The sequence below is a fragment of the Ictalurus punctatus genome, chromosome 10 (assembly GCF_001660625.3).
Source record: "Ictalurus punctatus breed USDA103 chromosome 10, Coco_2.0, whole genome shotgun sequence".
Classification (NCBI taxonomy): domain Eukaryota; kingdom Metazoa; phylum Chordata; class Actinopteri; order Siluriformes; family Ictaluridae; genus Ictalurus; species Ictalurus punctatus.
The window spans coordinates 12,298,409-12,323,987 of NC_030425.2; the positions used below are offsets into that span (position 1 = coordinate 12,298,409).

A 25,579-nucleotide genomic window follows, 5' to 3' on the forward strand; every position below is an offset into this window, starting at 1 on the left:
GAGGACTGGATGGCCACTGTTTGGTCTAAGTACAGTGTGCACTGGAAAGAACAGAAAATGCTCAACAGATTTGGCTTCACATAACGCTGCAAGGTCTTGCAAAAAGGAAGTTTGTTAGAGACACCCATATCAGTTTTATATGTTGCACAGCCTTGAGGGACTGCAGCACCAGGAGGACTAAGACTCCCACACTAGGCTTTAGTGGGAATTGTGGTGAATGGAAGTGTCCCTTTCAAAAGTTCAGAATAGGTTTTATTTGATCATATGGGGACTTTCTGCTGCCTAACATTCCCTGAAGAAAGGTTATTATTTTGGAAATTGTGCAGTGCACTGGATCAGATGTGCACTATTTGTGCAAATGCATACAAGGCATGCGTACTGGGGACTATTGCATTCAGGTGTGTTTCCTGGACTGTTTGATCCTCAGTTCAAGCTTTATCCCAAGTTGCTAAACCCACACGCCTTCTTGCAGGGGTGCCAAATCTTATTATCCATTTGGGAGTAGATTTGCTCAGGGCAGAGCAGATTTGAGTATCAAGAGCCACAAATAGGACTTTGTAGATTAGTTGCTGAAATCTGTGCAATGTGACAAGGCCACAGCAGAAAGGTGTGCAGTCGATGGCAGGGCAAATGCATCCTGTTCCAGAGGGATGTCTGGCTCCAGCTTGGCATCACTTATTCCTTGCCAAACCTGGACACATCTGCAGGCACCACTCTCCTGGGCATATGCGTCAATCATTATACAGTCCATTGTACGGTTCCATTAGGTGAGTTGCTAATCATAGATGGGCCCAAGTAAGAAGCATCCATGAAAGGCAGTGACCCTTCTAACCTTGTGGTGTCTTGACCATTGATGTATCGGTCACTGCATCTGCACAAATAGACTCATGTTCAAATAGTATTAGGGCTGGAGTTGAACATGGCAGTTCAACTCCTGTGTCATTATCAGCCTGGAAACACCTCCCAGACATAGCATTTGAGAGTCATGTTGCCTCCATGTAGCCCTGGTCACTGGGCTACACGGAGGATTCTGCTGAGGGACATAAGCTTCCATATTTTTGGACTCAGTTCCAGAATAATCTATTTCAGCTGAGCCATGTCTGCTGCCAGTTTGCCCATATGCCTAGAAAGTAATTTGGGTTGCTTATCAGATTCTTCTATTCAGTTGTTTCCAGATGTGGCCATTTACGAATGGCTGGTTGTTTAGTGTGTGGTGTCTGGTCCAGATTCAGGTCTAAATCTGTCAGTTGGGTACGCTGTAGTCAAGAAATAGTCAAGAAAGCAGACTGTCGTCCCTGTATTTTTGTGTTACCAATCCAGCGACAGAAACATGCTCAGTAGTGAACAGTTTGCTGTAGGTGTAGCCAGGGAATCAACTGGACCATGCTAGCTGAATCCAGCTCACTTTGCAGGCTCAGGGAGACCACATGGTATGGGGAGGGTGACTGAATCAATCATACTAGAAGCACATATGCACATGCCTGATCGGGGAGATGTGAATACTCAGAGGAGATGGTGCCAAAAGAATTGATCATGGAAGGATGAACAGTTACTGCTACAACCACACAGAGTAGTGCAGTGACTGAAGCTAACTAGGTTAGCAATGCTAAAAAGGGAAACCCCCACAAGGCTATAGGGTACCATGGAATTCCTCAGCATTCCTCATAATGGACACTACAGGAGGTTTATCACCATCTTTGGAGGACATGGAACCTGTAGCTCCAATGGCAGTCACAAGCTGTTTTGCAGATAGCGCAATGTAGTCTAATGTGTATGATGAAAGAAGAAGAAAAGGAAAGATGGCTGTATAATAGCAATATTTATTGGAAATAATACACCATAAATCAATTTGTAACTTTGTTGGAAGTTCTAGGCATTCATGCATACAAGCACAGGTAGGTACCCAGGTGTTTCTCAGTGCCCTTGGTGGTTTGAATAGGTGAAATAAAATAATTCCTCCTGAAAAGGTAGTCTTGTATTTTAAAGGAAAACTTATTCAAATTTGGGACTTGAACTAAATAATCTGTTAAAGAACACTACAAAAATGTGTTTTCATAAGTGCTTATTGGAGTTATTCCAATTGGAAGTGTGTGTGGAATTACTAGATTTTGTGTTCATTTATCAGTACAAGGAAATGTTTCCAGGTTCTTCACTGTGGTAATTGCACATATGTTTCTGATGTGTAGGTAGGGGTAAGGTTTAATACACACTGGAGTATTCCGTTATTGTTAAAGCATTCTTATTCTTAAAGATGACAGCTTCAAATACGTTTAACATCAAATTAAATCTAACATTACCACTAAAAAGCACTAATATGAATCTGCTCTTTAGGGAGCTGAACAAATGAGCAGGGGCTTTTTCTGTGGTCAGGATTTTTGCTGTTATTTGGCTTGTTATATTCTATTGAAGGAAACCATTTCAAACTGTATGGAATCCCACAGTGTCTTATTAGTACTTCATGAGAATGCTTCTCTTCCCACTGGTCTGTTGGCAGTGCCCTCTGTGGCCAAAATGTATTGATTTGTCTTTTGGGGTCCCCCACCCCCTAGTAACAAGTTGCTGTATTCTACTTTTGGCCTAATGGAGCAGGTCTTACTCATCCAGTCAATGTCAAGCTGTATTAACATCATCCATAAGCTCCATAAGGTACATAAAGTAACATTTCTACCCATGACTGTGTAATGTCTTTCCACATTCAACTGGTACAATGATGACAATTCAGATAATTAAACTCTTTGTTCAGTGGGTACTTTCAGGTAATTAATATGATTCTGGTAGAAGATTTCAGTTTGTCATTTGCAGAGCTGTATGAATTCTGGTTGTTAATTAAAGTGCTGGTGCTGATTAATCTACCAATTTATAATAATAATTTTATTAAAAATGGCACTTCTGGTATAGATGGGAGATGAGCAGCACCTTCTATTGGGGACCATTGAGAATCAGCATGTTGTGAACTGCATAAGTGTAAGAGCTGTGTTTGTGCGTGTGTGTGCATGTGTGTGTGTGTGTGTGTGTGTGTGTGTGTGTGTGTGTGTATGTGTGTGGTTGGGGGGGGGTGTTGCTGGCAGACCCTGAGTGTTTTGGAATGTGCCAAGGCTTGTTTCTGGGGTGGGACTCCATGACCTCAGGCTGTGGGATGGGTGGGTGTGCCTAGAACACACATTCAAAGCCACTCCAGTAAGAAAAGGACGGTTGCAATCATGATTACCCTGCATATGCTCGCTCACCGTAAATGTCATTATGTTGCAAAACTTCAACAGATAAAATTTATGGCATGTTTCTTTGTATCCTATGTTACCCGCTCCCACTTGATTGTTGCCCCTGTCACACAGTAATATAATTTTGCTGTATTCCCTAGAGAGGTGAAGAGGACACCGGCATGGGAGAATGCTGTTTCTTTAAGAGAGAGAGAGAGGGAGAGAGGGAGAGAGAGAAAGGGAGGGACCTCTTTGCCCTCCAGAAACCAGGAAGGGAATTGAGTTGATCTACTGCTGCCTGTTTAGCGCATACAAGGCTTTGAGAAGCAGGGACAGCTAAAAAGAGAGAGAGCGAGAGAGAGAGAAAGAGCTAAAGAGAGGAGGAGAGGAGGGACAAGCAAACCCACAAAAGCAGCACCACGGCCATCACAGGTGAGCTGAACCTCTGCGCTCCCCCTCCTGGTTCCCCTGCCATCTCTTCCAGGGCCTGTCGTCAGGAAAGGAAAAGGAATGAAGGAGGGGGGCAGAGAGAGGGCAAAAGGGGTTGGAAAGGAATTGCCACTGAAACTAATTTGCCTCACCTTATATTTATTGCTATTGTTTTGCTGAACTTTATTTCAGTTTTTTTAAGCACTCTTAGTTTGCTTGAGTATGTGTTGGGGGGGGTTGGGTGGTTCGAAAGAGAAAGACAGGGGCAGTGTGTAAGGAAGGAGGAACCAAAAATAATGCTGTCATACAAGGTAGAGTGGCATGTGACAGGCTTACTTTAAAGTTGTCAAATAGAATCAGCTGTGATGGATTATAGCTTTCTGTGTGTCTGGATTATTTGTTTGTGTCTGCTCTTTGCTATTTTGTTTTTATATTTCATTGTTGTTAAAAAGTCCTAGGTCAAGAGTGTGTGAGTTTTTATATTATTCGGGTACGCTTGAGACATTATAGAATTGCAGTGCTTGCATTTGCTTCAGTGAGTTCCTTTATTTTGTCTCCAGCCTGGCTCTGCTTGATGGCTGGTCTCTGTACTTTTAATACCTGGCATCCTGCTAGCAACACACCGTAGCATATAATTCAGCTCAGAGTGCTTACGTTGAACCAGGACTCAGAGCTGTGGGGTTTGTGAGAGTGGACAGCTTGGGACTTGTAGTCCATTGCAGTGGCCTAGAAGCAGTCAAAGTAACTCCATAGAACTCCACATCCCAGAGAGCCTTGCCCTTGGCCATACAGGAAAGGGAACAGCCGGCAGCCTATCCCAGTGGGGAGGTGTGGTGAATGAGCAGCTGTCAAGCCAATCGCAGAGAGGGAAATGAAGCCAAAGCAGTGGGCTGAAAAAAGAGGGCTGGGGGTGGGAGGAGGAAGGGGGAGAGTTAGAGTTAGTAGGTGTCTGCCTGTGTGGGATCAGGCAAGGGCTTGCCTGTGTAACTAGGGCCACTCGGAAGTTTGCCGACTGCAGTTACTCCACGGCACGATCCTGCCCAGCCACAGAGGCAGGCAGAGAACACTAAGCTGGCCCACAGAGAGAAACACATTTCTGCCCGGCTGGTAAGATCTCCTTCTTAATGCAATCTCACTCTCTCTGCTGCCTGGAGTGGAGAAGACAGGATAGCAGTGGGATCTTTAGGAGAGAGGGAGAGAGAGATATAGATAGAGGGGCACTAGGCTTAGCTGAGCTGAGAACACTTGACCCAGTTGCAGATGGAGTAGAGATGGAAAACGGAGGCCTGCTGCGTTAAGGTATGGCCAAAGAGGTTATTATCCAGCTTACTTTAACTTTGCATAGAATGACTGTTTCTTCTAAATATTGTCTGTGGGGTGTCAAGATTAATCTCATTCAAACTTGACATTGATGTTTATAAACAGAAGTGATCTGACTATAAGAAAGTTCTACTTATGAATTACACAGTATTAGATCATTATCATGGTCTTCAAGTAGACACATCTGGCATGCATGAAGAAATGTGGCACCCCTAGTGGACTGTTAAACTGTTTAGAAAATGTTCAGCTTATGTATGAGATACGCTGCAAATGACTGTGAAAAACTTCACTACCCTCTAACCTTGTGACTGTTTTGTTTCTTTTGTTGGCAGATGTGAATTGTTTAAGATGTGTATCTGTTTAAACCCTTCCTCATTTTTTAAAAACCTCAAGCTCAACCCCCACAAACCCCAAACCCAGTGGTTGCTTGTCACTAAGGGTCTTTTGGTAGTGTCTCATGACTTCAGCTTGGTCAGCAGTCTGCTTTGGGTGTCTTGTGCATGAAACTTCTTCTCTCTTTCTCTTTCCGTCTTTTTTTGTTCAAGGATGTATGTGGATAATTTCCAGCCCATACTGGCTTAACTCGTTTTGGCTGGTGCGGGTACAGGGAGGGCACGAGGGGTATTTTTATTTGCTGATGACGCCCAGTGTCTGAACAATACACAGAAAAGGCGCCTTGTCTTGTCAGGGGTGAGGCCTCTCTTTATTGTCTCTTAGTTGCTGTGTGAATGACACATATTTGAGCCCACTTTAAGTGAGTGTACTTTCTATCTGGGTAGATTATGCCATGGGGTCATTTTGAGTCATGGCACTCACCTAGGAATGCTACGAGGCCTTCGATCTCAAACTTGGCGAGTGAGTGTATATGTGTGTGAGTGTTTGGGAACACAAAGACAACCGCCCATAAAGTAAACATTAATGTTGCCTTTCTTTTATATAAAATAAATGGAGGATTGCTGGGAGTATTTCCTCTTTATAGTTTGTGGATTTATTCAGATATAGTGTATACTGTCACACCCGACCTGTCTACCTGAAATAGAGATTTGTTGGTATCTTGTGTGCAATGAAATTCATTTCCATTTCAGGTTTTTATGAATAATGTGACTACATCAAAATTCAATTATACATTTTTAATGATTTAGATATTTTTTGTGTGCCATTCCAACTTAACTACATTCTGCGAGAGCTCTCTTTTATGGAAAATTGGGCCTGCATATGTTATAAAGATAGGATTTTCCGTTCCCTCATATTTAGAAAATTCAAAATCATATACAAGTTGGTCACATGTATTCAAATATATAAGTTTGGGACATGTATTCATGTGTTGTTTTGGACTGACTGTCCTAGTGAAGGAATTTGCTAAATTGGAGTTGACTGGAATTGAACATTTGTGCCGTGGAGCAATTCCAGTAGGCAGCCAGTGTGCTCTGTATATAGTTTTCATTCGGGGGCAGTCGGCTGGGTGGGCTGTTGTGAAGCATATTTAAACTGATCAAATTAGAGACTCTGATGCTGGGAGATGGGCTGCAGTGAGCTAACCTTCCTATCGGTAATCAGAGAACTCATCTCATTATGGTCTCATTGCACTCTTTAAAGAGCCTTCTTCCACTTGTCCTTATCTGCAGTGGGTCTGTCGACAAGTCGGGCAAGGCCTACTTCTTAGTTTCCTTTACAGTAATGTGGAATCCGATTGCTGTAAGGTTATTCTCTCACCCGCCCCCGTTCGCCATTATGGAGCTCGGCCTCCGAGGCGTGTGGAGGAGAGTCCTTGACACACTTACCTTTGCGTAATCATTGCGAGATCTGTGGATAATAAAACGGCAGCGGGTGGGAGGTGCATTTTTTGCCTCCTCAGCAGAGGCAGAAAAGGAGGAAGTGGAAGCTGTGGTGGGCTGGTGGCGGACGAGCGCAGTGCAGTGTCTGGGAGAGCTGGTCATCTGATAACAGAGTGGGTTCTGTTACACCATCACAGGAGTCACACAGGAAGTCATCTTCCGTCCTTTCTGCCGGCCTCTGCAGCAGAGATGGAGACATGGCGACGGCCACTACACAAGGGCACTGGAAACAGCAGAGCTGCATTCTGAGGCCTTTTCTGCCATTTTAGGTGAGGGGATCACATTGTTTGGTCTCTCTTCACTGGTTTCCTGTAAGCTTGGCCACAGAGTCCAAAAGACTCACAAAAACTGAAGCCAGCCAGCTGCCAGATGCAGGGAATCAGGCCTGGAAAACTTTGGTCAAACTCTGAGGGGGCGTCCGACATTTGCACGCTTGGGTCTAACCTCCCGATAAAGTCACGGCCAGTTCAGGAGAATCATAAACATGCTGTCACTAGTTCAAAAGGAGATCTTTAACCATTCCTCTTCACATTCTCGACTAACTGAGCAATGTGATGGACCTACAGATGATTGATTTTCTCAATTAAAATAAACTATATAATGTGTACTAAATTGTTTGAAAGAAAATGTATGGTTATACAGTGTTAGGCACTGTTTTTTTTTTTTTTTTTAAAGTCTGGAGTGAGTTGTCCTTGAGTGAATAGCAACTCAAAGGTTGTGTACTTTGATTTTTAAACGACCTCACCCATTACCTCCAAAGGGGCATTGTGAGCCTGGATTTTTGGCAAGCTACTGAGAGCAAGTGAAGCAGCCCAACATCATAACTCCAGTTTTACCAGTTGTTCGCCCACTTCCTGCTTGCTACACAACCAATCAGGCTTCCCTAAATACTGCTGGCAGGAGTGACTAATGAGCACGTCCTTGCTCAAAATCCTGTTCTTCTTGGAACTAGATACACTCTCTCCAAAGCATTTCCGATTATCTGCTAATAATCTTTTAGTCCTAACCTCAAACTCTTCCAACCGGTGTGTTGTGAATGCTGTAAAAGGTGATTGGTGGAATGCAGAGGGAAAAAAAGAAGTGAAATATGCCAGTGAAGGAACTCCAGTGATATGTTGTTCTCTCAGAAAAACCTATGGCTGTTTTGCTTTTTGTCATCACAAGTCAGTGTTTGTTACTGGAATGTATGGTACGTGTTCAACTTAGACTCAAATTAAATTTGAGTTTAGAGTTGATTAAATATACAATCTGATCTGGCATGTACATCATGCAGTCCTTTTAGGTGAGAAGTATCAGCCTACTAACAAAGCAATCACTGAATATATTAAAAAGTTTTATCTATAAAGAAGCTCATCCTTCACAAGCTTTATATCTAGAAGATTCATTCAGACAAGAGGTCAGTGTAACAGCATTGTAAAATCCGTTTGATTGATTCTCTATTATATGAACATACAATGTATACTTTTTAGTAGTGTAAAATTTATTTGCTTACCGACACAAAACATTGTGTTATCACAACTATCAAATGAGTACACAGGTTTATAGTTACTCAAAGTAATTAGGAGTGTCAAACCTCTCAAAAAATTTATTCCAACAGTCGATGCTGATAACTGCTCTGTGTCCTGGCCACGGCAGACAGGCCTGGGCTAAGGTGAGGGGTGGGGGGTGGCTACTTGCAGCGAATTGTGGTTTGACTTGCAAAGCAGTGGCGGGCTGTGCGTGCGGCTGCTGGCTGAGAGGCCTGCAAGCGAGTCACTGGGGCCAAGGCACAGCCCCCGTCACCAGCAGCCATGAATTAATGATGAGGAATGTTTGGAGCCATGAGAAGGTGTCAGGATCAGGTTTGTTTGCAGTGTTTCCTCTTTCGTTCAGCTCAAGTAGGGTTTATTCTGGGACAGGGAAAACTACTTTGATTGTTCACCTCCTTGCTGAAGCACATCTAGCTGAAGACTTCTGACGTCTCTTTATGGAACGTATATGGTCTTTCACTTATTCTGATTTTCAGTTCCTGACTTCTCACACTACAGGTATTCACTTGCTGGAATTAGGTGGTGTAGCTCAATTTACCATTCTCACCCCCACTACTCCCCTCTCCAGGTAAAACTTGCTAGGCATTTGTCCGTTACTCCCAGCCTTTAGGCTGATCTTTCCCCTAGTGTATTCAAATGAACCATATGAGAGATAGTGAAATGAGCGTTGGTCAACCAGGCTTTATCAGGGCTCAAAGAGAAAACAAAGAGCAAGCTATGGAAGCTGAACATGCAGGTGCCCATCACTGTGCCAAAGCTAAAGAAGAAAGATAGATCAGCTGAAGGTCATTACTGTTCAAGCAGTCAGGATGTAAGATCGTAACGAATAGAGTGTACCTATTATTAGAATGGCATCCCTAAGGTGTTCTATATCGTAGTGTATGTATGGAACAAGCATATGTGCCCTAGATCATATGTATTATTGTGATTCATAATAATTAGAAGCTAAAAAAGTAATGTAATGTTAATGTAGAAATCAAATACTGTGTGGCATGAAATGTGGCCTAGGGTGGAATGGGCTGAGCAGACAGGTTTGTTTAGAGCATTAGGGTTGTGCTTTACCTAAGAGTGACCTCTGCAGTGTGATGACATTGTGCCAGGTGAGGTAGGAAGCAGTTTTTTCAAGAGGGCGTGTGGAAAGCAGAGGGTGGGGTGCCCAGGTTAAGCAGGAATTTCTTTTGAATATGCTGCTCCTATAGAGAATAATCCCCCACCAGCCTCACCCCCTGCTGGGTTGCTTTGCCAGATGGAGGAGGGGCTTGGCTTTCGTTTGTGTCTGCGCGTTTGAACGGACAAATCGAAGAGGGTTACCTTGCAAAACCCCTCTCCACCTCCCTCCCATTCCTACCCAGGCTACATTTGATCATTTTAATCTCCCCTCAACACGTGAGCAAGGGGACAGGCCTTTCCTGAAACTTGGCACACAGTGCAGGGTGGGGTAACCGGCTCAGACCGGATTGACAACCTCCCTATTTAATACCATTCCCTCACAGCCGTGCATGTGTCCTACTCCTCCTCTAGTGTGTTTTTTTTCCACTTTGGCCTATCCTCGGCAGTCCCTTGTCCCCTCGCCCTCTGTGTGCACTACTGAGTGCACACGCTGCACAGTTCTGTTCTGTGCACCACTCTGCCCTGAACATGCTCACTTCTCTTTTTTTCTTGTGTCTTCTCCCACTGCCTATGGAAACAGAAGACCTACTGCCCTCACTCATCCAGCTATGATTTAAGGGACCCAAAGCTCCATCACAGCAAACTTTGAAAAGTCATAGTAGTACACCCCATATAGCATGTAATAAAGTAGATTATGTATGAACATTATGAATGAGTTAAAGTATAGCACATTACCTCCAGATAATTGTGTGTTGGTAAAGCAAATGACATATACTGTTCACGTTCCCGAATAATGTTCACATTTTACCCACTAAGAATTTAAGATAATAAGTGTCTTATCCTTGAACTGGTGCATTGCATATACTGTTAGTTTACTTATGTATTTCAGTAACATTAATAATCCTATTTAACTTACATTGTTTTGAACTTCCAATGCCATTTCAATCAGTGGTCTTTTGACTTGATGGATTTAATAAAAAACAACCGTTACACCACTATCTGCTTGCTTCTCTTTGTCTGTGTCACATTTGCATTGGCAACTTGACTGTAATAACTCAAAGTCTGGTTTGCCTCAAAAGGAAGTGAGATTCTAGAAAGAAACTGGTCTGAAGTAAGAAAAACTGTCAGTAGAAGAGGAACAAGAAACTGCAGTTACTCCATTCTCAGAATTTGCATGATGCTATCTCAGTAGACTACTGAGGTGTTGCTGACTAATCACAAATTACAACCCCAATTCCCAAAAAATTGGGACAGTATGGAAAATGCTAATAAAAACAAAGAGGAGTGATGTGTAAATGTACTTTGACTTGTATTTAAACAAAAAAACGTATAAAGACAAGGTATTTGTTGTTTTATCTAATCACCTGCATAGATTCTTTAAGATAAATGTTTATTTTGAAATTGATGCATGCAACACGTTCCAAAAAATGTTGGGACAGGGACAATATAGGACTAATAGCAATGTGATAAGTTGAAATAAGAAGGTGATGTGAAACAGGTGAGGCAGTCGTCTAATCATAGTATATAAGGAGCCTCCAAAAAAGGCCTAGTCCTTCAAGAGCAAGGATGGGTCGAAGTTCAACAATCTGCCAACAGATGCATCAGAGAATAATCCAATACTTTGAGAACAACATTCCCCAAAGACAAATCTGTAGGATTTGGGGTATTTCACCTTCTACAGTGCACAATATAATTAAAAGATTCAAGGAATTCAGTCAAATCTCGGTGCATAAAGGGCAAGGCAGAAAACCACTTCTGAATGTGCGTGAACTCCGATCCCTCAGACGTCACTGTCTTAAAAACCGTCATGATTCTGTAATGGACATCCTGACATGGGCTCGGGAATACTTTGTTAAACCTTTGTCAGTCAACACCATTCGCCGCTGCATCCACAGATGCAAGATAAGGCTTTACTATGCAAAGCAGAAGCCATACATCAACACTGTTTAGAAGCACCACCAACTTCAATGGGCTTGGTCTCATCATCTGAGATGGACAGTAGCACAGTGGAATCGTGTTTTGTGGACTGACGAGTCAACATTTCAAATAGCTTTTGGAAAAAAAATCCATCGTGTTATCCAGGCCAAAAAGGAAAAGGACCATCCAAGCTGTTATCAGCGTCAGGTCCAAAAGACAGCGTCTGTCATGGTATGGGGGTGTGTCAGTGCCCATGGCGTGGGGAACTTGCACATCTGTGAGGGCAGCATTAATGCAGAACGATATGTACACGTTTTGGAGCAACATACGCTGCCATCCAGAACAGGACAAAGCCAAACCACATTCTGCCCAGATTATAAGCGCATGGTGCTAGCATGGCCTGCCTGCAGTCCTTACCTGTCTCCGATTGAGAATGTTAGGCACATTATGAAGTGAAAAATAAGGCAAAGAAGGCCCCGTACAGCTGCACAGCTGAAGAAATGTATAATGGATGAATGGGGGAAAATTCCGCTTGCTAAACTTAACCAACTAGTGTGTTCAGTGCCTAAACACTTAAGTGTTATTAAAAGAAAAGTTATTACACAATGGTAAATAGTCGATTGTCCAAACTTTTTTGGAGTGTGTTGCAGTCATCGGATTTTAAATGAGTGTATATTTTCAAAACAAATTAAATTTACAAAGTAAAACATCAAATAATGTGTTAATAAATGTGTCACTATATTTTTGTCAATATAGTACAGGGTGAACTGAATTTTCAAATGACTATTTTTGTTTGTTTTTTCAGAATTGGAGTTTTAGTCTTAGTCTTAAACTAGTCTCTATAAGAATTTTTCTGTTTGTGATACAAAAACATGACTACTCCACATATCTGCAAAAGCTCTCGTACTGAAAATTGTAAAATAAGTTTCCTTTTGCAGACCAGCAGAGACAGAGAACTGACCAATCACAGCCTATTCTTTCACTTCTCTAATGTTCTAACAGTTGATAACAGAAGACTGCTCCATATGTCTACAAAACCGCATCTTAGACTAAACCTTAGACTTCATCATGATTTTCCTTCACAGACAGGCAGACGGACAGACGGCAGGACGGAGACCCGGGCGGCGGCTGCGATTGGCGGCTCGACGGCAGGCTGGTGGAAGATGTCGTCGGGGGCCGGCCGGCGGGCGTGCGAAGCAGAGGAGGGCCCAGTGGGCATCCCCTTTCCTGAGCACAGCGCTGACCTGCTGGAAGGCTTGAACCGGCAGCGGCTCAGCGGCCTGCTGTGTGATGTGCTACTGGTGGTACAGGAGCGTGAGTTCCCAGCCCACCGCTCGGTTCTAGCCTCCTGCAGCTCCTACTTCCACAAACTCTTTACCTCAGGCCTGGCTGCTGAGCGCCAGAGTGTTTACGCACTGGACTTTGTGCGTGCTGAGGCGCTTGCTGCGCTGCTGGATTTCGCCTATACAGCCACACTCACCGTAAGCCGTAGCAGTGTAGCCGACATCCTGAGTGCCGCCTGTCTGCTTGAGATCTCACCTGTCCAAGACGTCTGCACACACCTGCTCGACACCAAAGTGCTCTCCCTTCCGGTGGGTCAACCATTTTTCTGAAGGAAGAGTTGCTATGTTTGAGTAGAGATGGTAGCTTCTAGACCATCCTACATACTTCATTTTTCAGAGAGATAAAGTGAGAAAAAGGAATATTCCATATTTTACTGTGCACAACAAACTGTTCCTTGTTATTCAGTTAAATTTGAGTTATTTAACAAAATTTGTCAATTATTTTTGTTAATTCAGTTTGGGGATTTCTGTTTTTTTTAAAAAAATTGTTTAAAAGCACAAAGACTGAAGAATACTAGATAATATGGGGTTGATCTGAAATTAAAAAAAGATGAGGTAGGAAATGAGGTCATGGGTCAGTTGTGCCTGTGATATGGTTTTAAATATTAAAATGCCTGACTATATGATGCCAGTGTAAAATGACAAATTATTTTCCCTGAAAATGTAGCTCCTTCTTTAAAGCTCCATTTTTATAGATTTAGAGCTTAATTTACAAACATTTGTGGTTTTAGAATTCTGCTTAAGTTTGCAGAAATGTTTACTAACTGCCTCAACAACTGCCCTTAGACTTCAGTTACAAGTTAATTTTGAGTATATAGGTTTTCTATATATATTTTTTGAATACATAGAAACAATAAAAAATTTTGTCCATGGTGCATTGTGCATACACTATACATGCAGTGGGTGTACATTTCCATGTCCTTATACTGTATGTGAGTACTTTTCTTAACAAAAAAGCATGCCTGTTACTAAGTGTAACTTTACAGCCCTTCTTTTTGTTCTTAGACGGTCAGTGAGCGAATAGAGGATGAGCTGGAAGAGGATGGAGCGTGTGGGCGGAGCAGCCGAGAACAGGGCAACCGGCTACGCGCTCGCGAGTACCTGGAATTCTTCCAGCGGGGGGCGCACTGGAGCAGCAGCTGCAGTACACCAGAGCTCAGGGACATGCCCGCACACCTGCACTTTAGCCATCGCAACGGCGCTGACAGCAATGGCACGCCGTCTAACTACTTCCCTCCCCCAGGCGCAGGGCTGGCAATGCACCCTCCACCAGACCCGGAGGATGACCCAGATGAGCAGCAGGACACCAAGGATGTGCTGATCTGGACTCGAGGGAATGGCACTGAAGCACTCTCACACTTCTATGCCCCATCATCACAGAATGGACACTTCTACCTCCATCAATCCGAGCCCAAGGCAGAGCGGGAAGCAGAGGCGGAGCGCGAGGTGGAGCGAGGGCCTGCCAGCGCTCTCCTGCAGCAGATGATGGACTCTATAGAGCGGCAGAAGGAGAGGCCAGCTGGGGCTGAAAACGAAGGCGCTGACGGAGATGAGCCTGACGTGGAGTTTTACTTGAAGTACTTTAACAGTGTGCAGCGTGAAGAGGCAACCCTTCCACTCTGGGCCTCGGTGCGAGGCGGAGAAGGTAGAGGTGCTGGAGGCCAACCTAGCACAGGGAATGCCGGCGGTGAGAGAAAAATGCGCTCCAAGGCCTTCCAGAAGTGCCCTATTTGCTCCAAGGTCATCCAGGGTGCTGGCAAGCTACCCCGCCACATCCGCACGCACACTGGAGAGAAGCCCTACGAGTGTGCCATCTGCAAAGTGCGCTTCACCAGGTGAGCTAAAGAACAACTAATTCAACTGTAAGAGTTACAGCTGGTTTATTCTTCCATTTGAACAGATTTCTTAGGTCTTTGAAAGGGCAGATATGTACTTTATAACTGGGGACAAGCTTGTTTGTAAAAGTTACTCACTAAAACAAAGAAATGCATTCTTTGGGAGCGACTTGGTAGCATCATTGCTTTTGTTAATCAAATAGCTTGTAAGATGAAAATTTTATTAGCTGAGTGCCATATTTCCTTTTACTTTGGCTTTTCTCTTTCAAGCCAACGCAAAGGAGCTATTTCTTATGGAGTCATTGTGTATGGTTTACTATTTATGTAGGACAACTTGTAATCTAACTAAGTGCCTGTTTAAGGTTGCTCTTATAGCATTGCTAGCATCTTTATTGTTTGATCAACTGAAATCAAAAGTATTATTATTAATTAGCCTAATCTCACACTTTTAATCACACACCTTTAATTAAAGTAAATGTGTCCTAATTTTTGTTTAAATTATAGCAAAATACAATTTTTTTTTAACAAAACATGTCAGAATTGTTTACAATTATTAGAATTGTAAAAACGTCTTATGAACAAAATAACTTCTTTACATTCACCTGATTGATTAGGAACTCTTAAGCGGTCATCCAAGACTTCCTGTTTTACTGGGGTATAAATATGGGGTGATACAGAAGCCCTTAGCCATTCATTACCCTAGGGGAAGATTAGAGAATGAAATGAGACAAAAGTGTCTCCAAATCTACAATTAGACGCCATCTCCAAGGCGTGCCAGAAGAAAACCACAAACATAAGTGCCTGGAGTTTGTTAAACACTACTGAATCTTTGACTGGAACTGGTTCTGTGGTCAGATGAGACAGAAATAGAGCTTTTGGACAACATTTAAGGTGGGTTTGCTGTTTAAAAAAAAAAAAAAAAAAAAAAAAGAGAGAGAGAAGGATGATGGAGAATCTGTGATGTTGGTTAGCTGTGATCTGGGTTGTTTATCCATATAAAATGGAACAATGAGAAGATAATCAACCTTTTAACATGGTCACCTCAGTCTCATGACCCAAACTTCAATGAGCTAGAGAGGAACAAATACACAAGAAAGGACTTAAGACCCTGGATGATCTGGAAAGATTCTGTACTGGGGTGTGGTCACTGATTCGTTGCTCTGTGTCTCATCATTCTCCAATCTCATGAAGCATTATAGGACAAGACTAGTGCTTTTACACTGCTAAACACTGTAGTGCCAATATATATATATATATATATATATATATATATATATATATATATATATATATATATATATATATAAATGTGTGTGTATGTTTAATGGTATTTTTTGGCAAGTTGGCTTGTTATAAATTTGAAGATGTTGGGGTTCTTTGTACTTGGGTAGATCAGAAATCTTGTAGTGACCAGCTGAATACTTGATAAACATATGTATGTCATAGTACACACTCTAAACCTGCCTGTGTATCTTAATGAAGGATTTTTGATTAGTTTTAAAATGTCTTTGAAATTATATCAAATCTAGTAATTTAACTAGTAATCTCCAATAGTCTCACATTTTGTTCGTATCTACATCTACATCAAGGACAGCACAGGAACAGTTTTCATTATCCTCCAGTCCTGTCCTTCTGTGACCACCAACAAACTACAGAGCTGAGGGCTCAGAAGTTCAGTATTTTTCATTTGATGGCTAAAAGTGAATTTATTTATATTCAGAAAAATCCTGTAAATTCATGCAAAATCATGTCACCATCAACTAACCCAACTTGCAAATGCCAAGGAACAAGGAAGTGGGTAGATATTATGTATTCTGGTCAGGGGGCAAGCAGCTATAAAATAACCTTTTATAGAGATAGGCAGCCTGCATGACAAAGTCCTGGAATTTTAACAAGGGGAATCCAATAAAAAGTGGGCTGTGTTGGCATGGCTGTGCTGCTTCTTATCAGAGATGACGCCGCTATAAACCGCTCCATGTCGATATTGAATGGAATTACAGATTGGTGCCATATCTCTGCCAGCGAGATATTTGAACCTGTGATCTTGGGTGTTATGTTGATTATTGCCCCCTGTACACATGACCCTTTTTTCTGAGCTGCTACCATGGCGTGCACTGTTACCAAAGGGCATCAGGTCAGTCATGAAACTGTCCCCTTAATGAATTAATTAGGGAACTTACATTGGAAATAGACGCTGTACTGAAAATATCCAGGGGACTATTTGTGCTGGCTAGGCCTAAATACACCAGGCAATGGGAAGGGGTGTACTCTTAATCCTGTTTGATCAGGGCTTCTCCCACACACTGTAATAAATCAATCCTGTCCTTTAAATAATTTAGTTCTGTCAGTGAGCCACTTTATTACACTGTCCCATGGGTTTGTATGGTGTCTCCCTGTGCGTGCCAGTATGTAGGTTACAGTGAGTTTGGATACGTTTAAAATTTAGACATTAGGAACACATGTAATTAGGGGTTTCAGGACAACAATGTGTGTGTGTGTGTATGTGTGTGTGTGTGTGTGTGTGTGTTTTTGTGTATGTATGTGTTTGACTATGGGTCTGTGTGTTTGTGTTTATATACACAAGTGTGTGTGCGTCTGTGTGTGTGTTTGTACAGTAAGCCTCCACAGTTCCGGGCTGGCCAGCCACAGTAGTTTATTTAGCTGTACTCTGCCCTGGTCAGAAACAAAGGGGAGGGGGTATATGGGTAAAAATGTGTGCAGAGGTCCTTCAACACAAGACCTTGCCCTTGATCTCACATCATAGCCCTGATACTGGTGGGAATCTGTATCACTTTCACTGCGTGTCACTACCTGTTGGACACAAACTGTCCCTCCTTCACATATACTTGATTCAATCTATGTTTAAATATTTTAGAAGACTTGAGATGTCTCAGATGACAACCAATGCTTTTAGCTTGATATTTTATAGCTTTATATTGAACTGAAATCCCAATGACGTTACTAACCCCAATTACAAATTCTGAATCCTAAAAATGGACATTTTAATGTATTTTATGGATACTGATGTGTGCGTGTGTGTGTGTGTGTGTGTGTGTGTGTGTGTTCACAGCCTTGATTTCTGATCTTTTTTCTGAGTGGGGTAATCTCATATCAACCCCTGTAAATGTGCATTTTACTATACTGATAAAATATCACCCCTTGTCAAACTGCTTCAGGAGTTTCCAAGCTCAAATGGTGAACACTGAGCGTTCCTCATTGCCTCACAGAGAAATTAGAGATAAAGATTCTAGCTTTATGGCTCTCGTCCCCAGTTGACCCGCTGGTGCCTCCTGGGTGCAAACATATGTTGCAAGATCAACAACCAAACCTACATTTTTTATTTTATTTTTATGATTCTATAAGACAGGAGAGGTTATAACAATTATTTAATAAATGCATGACATATGAAAAAGAAATCATAAATTCAGGACCTCTACATTCAATTTAGTTAAACATTTACGAAAGTTCCCTCCCACTGTAATTGTATAGACCCCTCAAGGGTGGGAAGTGCCAAGTGTATTTTAATCTCGTGGATGTCAAAGTGGGGTCGTGGCTTTATTTTTTAAATGACGTTAGATATTGGAAGCTGCCTTAACTATTACCAAGGTTATCTGTTTTTATAGTTATAAGCATAAATATCTGGCAACTTTAATAATTAAATGAGTTTAATCTAGACCTCAGTAACAATAAAAAAAAGTATAAATAATCTAAACTACAATTTTAATAAAACCAGGAAACGTCATGGTACCATAATATAAAATGTTTTGATGTCACAATGTTTAGAGTCACAGTGTAACTAGGTGTATCAGCTATTAGGCAATTTTTGTTTTTATTTTTAAAAAAATATTAATTTAATGACACCTACTGTACCTATGGCAAGTACAACACCTATTATGAACTATTTATTGTTCAGTACAGTTATCAGACTTTTGTAAACTAAGTTATGCCTTCTGCTCTAAATTTGTCTTTGTATGCATTTTTCCAGACAGGACAAACTCAAGGTTCACATGCGCAAGCATACAGGAGAGAAGCCTTACCTGTGCACACAGTGTGGTGCCGCCTTTGCTCACAACTATGACCTGAAGAATCACATGCGTGTACACACCGGCTTACGCCCCTATCAGTGCTCCAGCTGCTTTAAGACCTTTGTGCGCTCGGATCATCTCCACCGCCACTTGAAGAAGGATGGCTGCAATGGCATCCCATCTCGCCGTGGACGCAAACCTCGCGTACGAGAACCAGATGCACTTGAAGCCCCTCTGGAGCCGACCGGCACAGGGCCGAGATCCACCAGGGGCCAACTGCATCCAGAGGATGAGGAGGATGAAGAGGAGGAGGGCATCGGTGTGGTTGTTATGGAAGAAGTTCCAGAGAGCCGCACACACAGCCCACTGGCTGACAGAGAGGCTAGAGGAGATGCAACTGCAAGGCAAAGAGACGCCACAACGCCATAAATTACACACTGCTGGTGCTGGTGTTGCACAGAAATCAGAGAAAAAAAAAGAAAATCAATTGAGAGAAAAAAAAAAGCTACAACTCCACGCTTCTTTTTAAAAACCAAATCAGGGTGTCCCAAAAATCTAATCTTAATTTACATCTTTCTTTCTGTTTCCCCCACCCCTTTAACATTCAGCATTGAGACCTGAAACTACAGTTACTGGCCTGTTGAAGAGCGAAGAGCACTTGACATCACTCACCTGTGCTGTCTCTGTCTTTCTGGGTGTTTATTTTTGATTTTGTGTTCTTAAATTAACTTAATCGCTTGTCCATATGCATACGAGACAATGGAGCTACTATGCAGTTAAAACAGGTTCCTCATCTCTGGATTGTGTCCACAGGGCTTTGTCTTAAACAAGTAAGGTGTCAAACACCTGGCTGACCATGGCTGCTAATGCAACAGGTAAACAAAGAATGATCCAAGATGTGGGAGAAGCAACAAATGAATCTTTTTTTTTTTCTTTCCCTAATGCAGTGAAAAATATGTACATATACCATAAAGAAAAGGTTCTATTGTCTCAGATCAATATGGCAATATTATGCAATTCTGATGCAGCACCTTCTTTATAAATGTTCCAGAAAGAATCAGACAGGGGTTTGATTTTAAGTGTTACTTTCTCTATAAAAAATATTACACGGTTATATCTTTTTAAAAGGTTAACAGTTTAAGTGAAATCTTATTAGGCCATGGGAGGAAGAGATGGTATGAGGTTCTGTGTTTCTGAAGCACTACCGTCATCAGTTTGCCACTGAGCAAAACCATGTTGAATCTTTTACCTCTCACACGCCTGTTTTTCCTCCTTTTAGAATTCTTGGGTTATTTTTTTTCTCGTCTTATTTTTGTCATTGTTGATGTTTTAATTTGAATTGGCTGTTTTGGGTACTTGACACTTTACATTGTATACATGTGTGTATATATTAGGTGATAATGATATTGGTCCCTTTATAAAAGGTTTATTACAGATTGTTAGGGTTATATCTTCCTTCAGCTTCACTCTAGGCTCCTCCCTGAGTGAAGCTTACAAAGGGTGAAAGGCTGTTTGAATGTATGAGAACATTTAATTGAGGAATCCAATTTGTCCTAAACTCAGCACTTGACGGAATCGGCAAATTCCCTCCCAAAGCATGAACCGTGATCTCTGTGTGTGTGTGTGTGTATGTGTGAGTGAGAGAGCGAGAGATGTTGAATGATTCTGCCAAGGTCTGCCAGCTCAGTGAGAGAGAGAGGGTGCTGTTTTACAGACAGCCGGTGCACAAAGGCTGAGAATGTTTTCTCTTTTCATGCATGGGAAGGAAGGAAAGAGAGATGAGCACCTTTTATGCATTTGCACAGCTTTACTAAAGATTTAATTCCAGTGGAGAAAGAATGAGAGATTTCTACTTAAGAGAGAAGGGAAGTTAGAAGTACGTGTTCCAACATTCTGCCCAAGGGACCACCGAGGTGATGAGATGAGCAATAAGTACTTGTTTGGGTTGGGAGGCCATATCGGGGGAGAAGGGGGTTGACATTCCATTAATTTTGTGAGTGTTGATCTCTGGAAGGGTGCAACACTGTCCTTTGGACACATCCTAAGCCACGTGACTCAATCCCCGGGGCTGGGAGCGTCAGCATGTCAGGTTTGTGGGCACGTCCAAACATGCTTCACTCCAAAATCTGGCATTGTGACTGCAGTTATGGTCGCCTATGTTTTTATTAGAGAGCGGGGCTATCATAGCTAAATCTTATTAATTCCAAAAGTGCTTGATGGACTTTACAGACCTCACATAGATTTGCCTCATTTGGAGAATACAAACGAAAATCTTGGTGTAATTGCTGGTGGCAGTGACTAGAAAATAAAGTTTTTAATACCGTTTACGAGGCAGATATCATCACCGACTTTGCCATTGCTGCAGCTGCAGTGCTGTGCCCAATGTTTCAGTCCTTTGCACCTTAACAGGAGCAGCAGGTTTTGATTGCACTTTGTTACTGAGAAGGGCACTTTTTTGTCATAATAAACGGGTACTTTGAAACAAAAGAGAGAATGTGCTAAAAAAAAAAAAAAGAAGAAAAAAAAAAAAAGACACCCATCTATGTCACGATGCTTAAGCTTGGTTCTTTGTTGTGGTTATAGTTTTTTGACGACTGGCTGCCAAAATACAATCTATACAGTTACACGTTGCAGGGTTATCATGTTGAGTTTCCGAAATGGTGTGCGACCTTGATTAGAAAACAAGCAGACTTTTAAAAAGACACCCTTAAAAAGAAGATATTGCCCTTATATCTGATTGCACTTGAAATTTTCATTTGATGTATACAATTTTCTTTATGTCTTAATGCAAAATGGGGTCATTGAGGGGTGGCTACATGCTTGTGTGTGTGTGTGTGTGTGTGTGTGTGTGTGTGACAGAATGCGTGTTTGGGTGCCTGCGTGTCTGCAGGGGTCTTCCAGTAATTCTTAATACGTATATTCCGTTTAGACAGTTGACAGTTCATTACTCTGGTTTATATCATTATGTGCATAGAACAGACTGCCTGTTATACTCTAACTCCAATTTTCACTCAATGACAACCTGTGTAGGGGTTGTAATAAAAGGGATGTGTTTGGTTAAGGTTGCTATTGCAAGGCCACACCCTAAGCAGTGCTCACTGCAGAGTGAGCTTAGTTTGTCCTGACCCACATTATGTGACCAGTCTGTCCAGAAATTCCAAGGCTTTTTTGTTTTTCTTTAATGCACTTTGGGTTGATTATTGGGAACACAGCTTCTAGCTGTCCATAAACCTAAACCCTACACTAAAACCTTCTGTGACTCAACTTGCAGCTGGTCAATCCATAGAGCAGAGTGAAGTTGCGTGTGATGAAAATTATCCACAGTCCAAAACCAGGATCCCTTATTACTTAAGCAAGTCGAGTAGAAATCATTGAGAAAAGGAAATGTACTTGAGTTCTTTCTTTCACTATTACTGTCCTTTTTTGTGATCTTTTGCTGCCTGTTTACTAGATGAAATGAGTCTTTTCTTTTTACCCTGCAAGGGTTGTTCCTGCGATTACTTTTAAGTTTATAGCTCTTGTATGATTTGACGTGTGTATAGGGGAGGGATGGGGTTTGAACTTATATAGTGGAGATGGATGATTGTTTTTGGTGGCTCAGTTTGGGGTAATATGTAGCCTGATAGCACTGGATATGGTGCTTTAGCTGAAACAGCAAGAATTTTTTGCACTAAAAGTCCTTAAATAAGAAGGACAGGTTAACTGGGCAAGGCCTTTGAGTTTCCATGAACACAGAGCCTAATTTACGCCTGCGTCACCTCCCTTATTTTTCTTTACCTCCCTTATTATTATTATTATTATTATTAATCATCATTATAAATCCAAAGTAGGTAAAGGCCTGGATTACTTGAAAAATTTAAACTCATATAAGCTTGCTGTCTCTTTCTTACCTAACCTAATGATTGCATCAGATCAAATTTCCAAATAACGCCAACATTATTGAGCAACATAACTTGTTGAAAAAGTAATGTGGTTAAAAAAAAATCCAAAGCACATATTACATGTCAGTGAAACCACAACACAAGACACATGATGGCAAAGCATTCAGGAAATTGCCTGTAAACACAAACTGTTAACTGGATAAAACGCTAAATACCTGATTTCACATCTGTCTGATTAAGTATTGACATATCTGTAGGTTCATAGCAGCTCACTGGCCTTGTCTGGGGATTAAAAATTGTATAAATGGGTCCACAAGGAGTCTGAGGGAGGCTGTGTATAAACCTGACTAAGTGGAGAGGGAACTGGGTAAGAATGTGCCTTATCATTTTAAGATATCAGGACCATTCTTGTTCATTCCCATAAACAACCACACCAGAACGTGTGAAGCTGTTCATATGAGGCAATGCTATGGTAGGTTTTTTTGAAAAGTAAGGTTGGGCACTATGACGGTATTACATGAATATTGTGATCAGTTGCATCATATAAAAGTACATACACTTAAGAGATATTTTTTTTTCTTAGTTAAATTATTAGTTGTCTAGATATTAAATAAACCCATTATTTGAAGCCCTGTTTTTAAAAATGGCATTACTGTTTTGCTGGCACTTTGTTACCAAGACTAAATATCACAATATGTAAATAAAGTATTGTGATATATTTTTGTCATTTTGCCCAGTCCTAGCGAAAAGCTCCAGTCTTCACTCCTCTTCATAGAAGGTCGATGTCTCAGCTCCCTTTAATGACTCCTAGATAGACGCTACACTGAAATGGTGTGTCTTTTCAAAAGAAATTGTCACTTGTAATATCCAAATATCAATTTGTCTTTGTTTTATTTATTTGTCGGGTTCTGGACAAGCATTAAAAACACATGCAATGACAGAGATTACTGTAATAATCATGGAATGAATGGTAGTAAGGGTTAAAAACAGTCCCATCTGAGTTAGACAGTAACTCAGCAAGCCAAGGGTTGATTTCTGACTAGGTATATGCAAGCTACAGAGAGATTTGTGCTGTAGTTCTGCACATCCATGGAGAGACTGCTGTCTGTTGCTTACAGGCGCTTTGCACTAGGAGTCCTTTGTGGGTGTGGGAACCAGTGGTTTGCACAGAATGGGGAGGGCGAGTAGCGTTTTAGTACAAACACAGGTAGTTGTTGTGTTGTTATGTTCCAGAATGAATGATGTCTCCCTACGCGTGTGATAGCTTCAGATTTGTTGTGATTTCAGTTATTGAAATGATGCTGAGCAGCAGTGCATGGTGTGCTTGTGTGTGTCATTGTGTGGTAGAACACAAGTCACTGTTGTGGAGATTATGGGTAATCATCTATTTTTTAAGTCAATTGCTTCTCAGGTTGAAAAACACTGCAGACCATTGGTTTGGTACCACCCCATAGTTTTTTGCCTTGCATCTAATCAAAGCTTTATTGTACAATTTCTGTCCATGTCAAGATTTTATGTACCAAACAGACCTATGCACCCACCCTCAATACTCTGCCTATCATGTGCATTCTCAAGTAAAAGAGAATCAAAGCGTTAGATTATTAGACAAAAACATCACACTGCAGGATTAACATCTACTTTCCCTGAGTTTACAGTTTGAGCTGGCTACATTCCAGCCTCTCGGCCACAGAATATCCAGAGAAGAGAGAGTAGTTTGTGTCAGAGAGTGATTTTTTTTGTTGGTTTTTTTTGAAGCCACCAACAAATCCAGGATGCATTCCATAACTACAAAATTCCCACTTACAAACAATGGCAGGAGAGTAAACATTGTTAGGTCTGAGGGAAGAGAAGTGATGTGTTTCTTTCCCTTTGCCTTCCTTCAGTCCTGAGGTTAGCAAATAGGCAACAAGGTAGGCTTTTCAAAGCCACTGTGCTGTTTGCAGGTTGGCGATTGTAACAAAAAGGCACTTTTATGTGCTTTCTCCCTCAGTTTTTACTGTTAATGTTGCTGTTTTCTTCTATTTTGTTAACGTGTTTAGTTTATATATATATATATATATATATATATATATATATATATATATATATATATATATATATACCTACATACATATATATCTCATTGTGGACATGATGATTTATTTAAATGCAAAAAAACAAAACAAAAAAACTACATGGAAAGAAAAACTTGAACGTGCTAATATTTGGGTTGAAGTCCTTTTGAACTGCCGCCCCACTAAACAGCATGCATCTTTAGACAGACACAGCAACAACAGCAGCAGCAGTACATCAAACAGGATGTGCTCTCTAATACAACATTTTTAGTTGGAAAGACGAAGCTGTAAATATGTTTAAAGGTCTTTCCAGAATTCACATTTACAGATTAAAAAGTTGCAGGTTAGAATGGTACTGTGGTGGCCTTGGTCCCCTCAAACCCATCCAGGGTCTAGTTGCACATACTCATCTTTAACAGTGTCAATCTTCCATGCACATATGAGGCCACATATGACCTCTCTTTATTTTCCTACTCTAATGCTAGTTTGTACAAGCACACTATAGTAGATTTCAATCACTTGTTAAAACTAATTTCAGTGGTTAGAGGGACAAATAAACGATCCTTAGAAATATATACAATATTTTTGTCAAATCCTTACAGAGATTATATAGTGTATATAATTACAGAAAATGCAGACAGGCAGGAAAAACATACAGAAACAGTAATTCAGCAATAGCGTCTTGGTTTTAAACCCTGATCCGAGTATTAGGGCACATTCTAACAGTTCACTTAGGTAAACTTTGGGGCGGCAGAATATTTCCCACTATCTCAGGCTTGGACGGTAGCGATCCTGTCCTTTTTCAGCTTAAATTAAGTCCTATTCCTTTAAATTGTCGGTGTCTGTTGAAGCTACGGAGGGATGGGCGAGTTGGGAGAATTTGCACTTTTGCTGATGAAAAGAATTTGTATTGTATATGAGACCACTAAATGTGCATTGTCTAAATCATGTAATTCCATTTTTCCTCCGGTTTTTGGTTCCATTTTATTCTGTTGGGTTTCAATTTTGTTTTGTTTGTTTATTTTTATGAAATATATCCAAAAATGTCTGGTGTCCTGGTTTAAGAAATAAGATCTTTCTATTAAAAAAAAGAAAAGAAATGTT

General features: G+C 41.3%; 1 protein-coding gene across 4 annotated transcripts; it reads left to right on the top strand.

The window, feature by feature from the left end:
- The first annotated feature begins 3,443 nt into the window (after window positions 1-3,443).
- Window positions 3,444-25,579, top strand: zbtb7a (zinc finger and BTB domain containing 7a). Of its 4 annotated transcripts, none has more exons than XM_047158109.2 (4): window positions 3,444-3,629; window positions 12,423-12,929; window positions 13,686-14,515; window positions 18,501-25,579. In XM_047158109.2, exons 2-4 carry the CDS (start codon window positions 12,501-12,503, stop codon window positions 18,967-18,969), a joined length of 1,728 nt encoding a protein of 575 aa, XP_047014065.1. In that variant the 5' UTR covers window positions 3,444-3,629; window positions 12,423-12,500; the 3' UTR covers window positions 18,970-25,579. The 4 variants fall into 4 exon arrangements, with proteins under 4 accessions (XP_047014065.1, XP_017332942.2, XP_047014067.1 ...); XM_017477453.3 differs by lacking the exon at window positions 3,444-3,629 and adding an exon at window positions 4,564-4,733; XM_047158111.2 differs by lacking the exon at window positions 3,444-3,629 and adding an exon at window positions 4,740-4,925.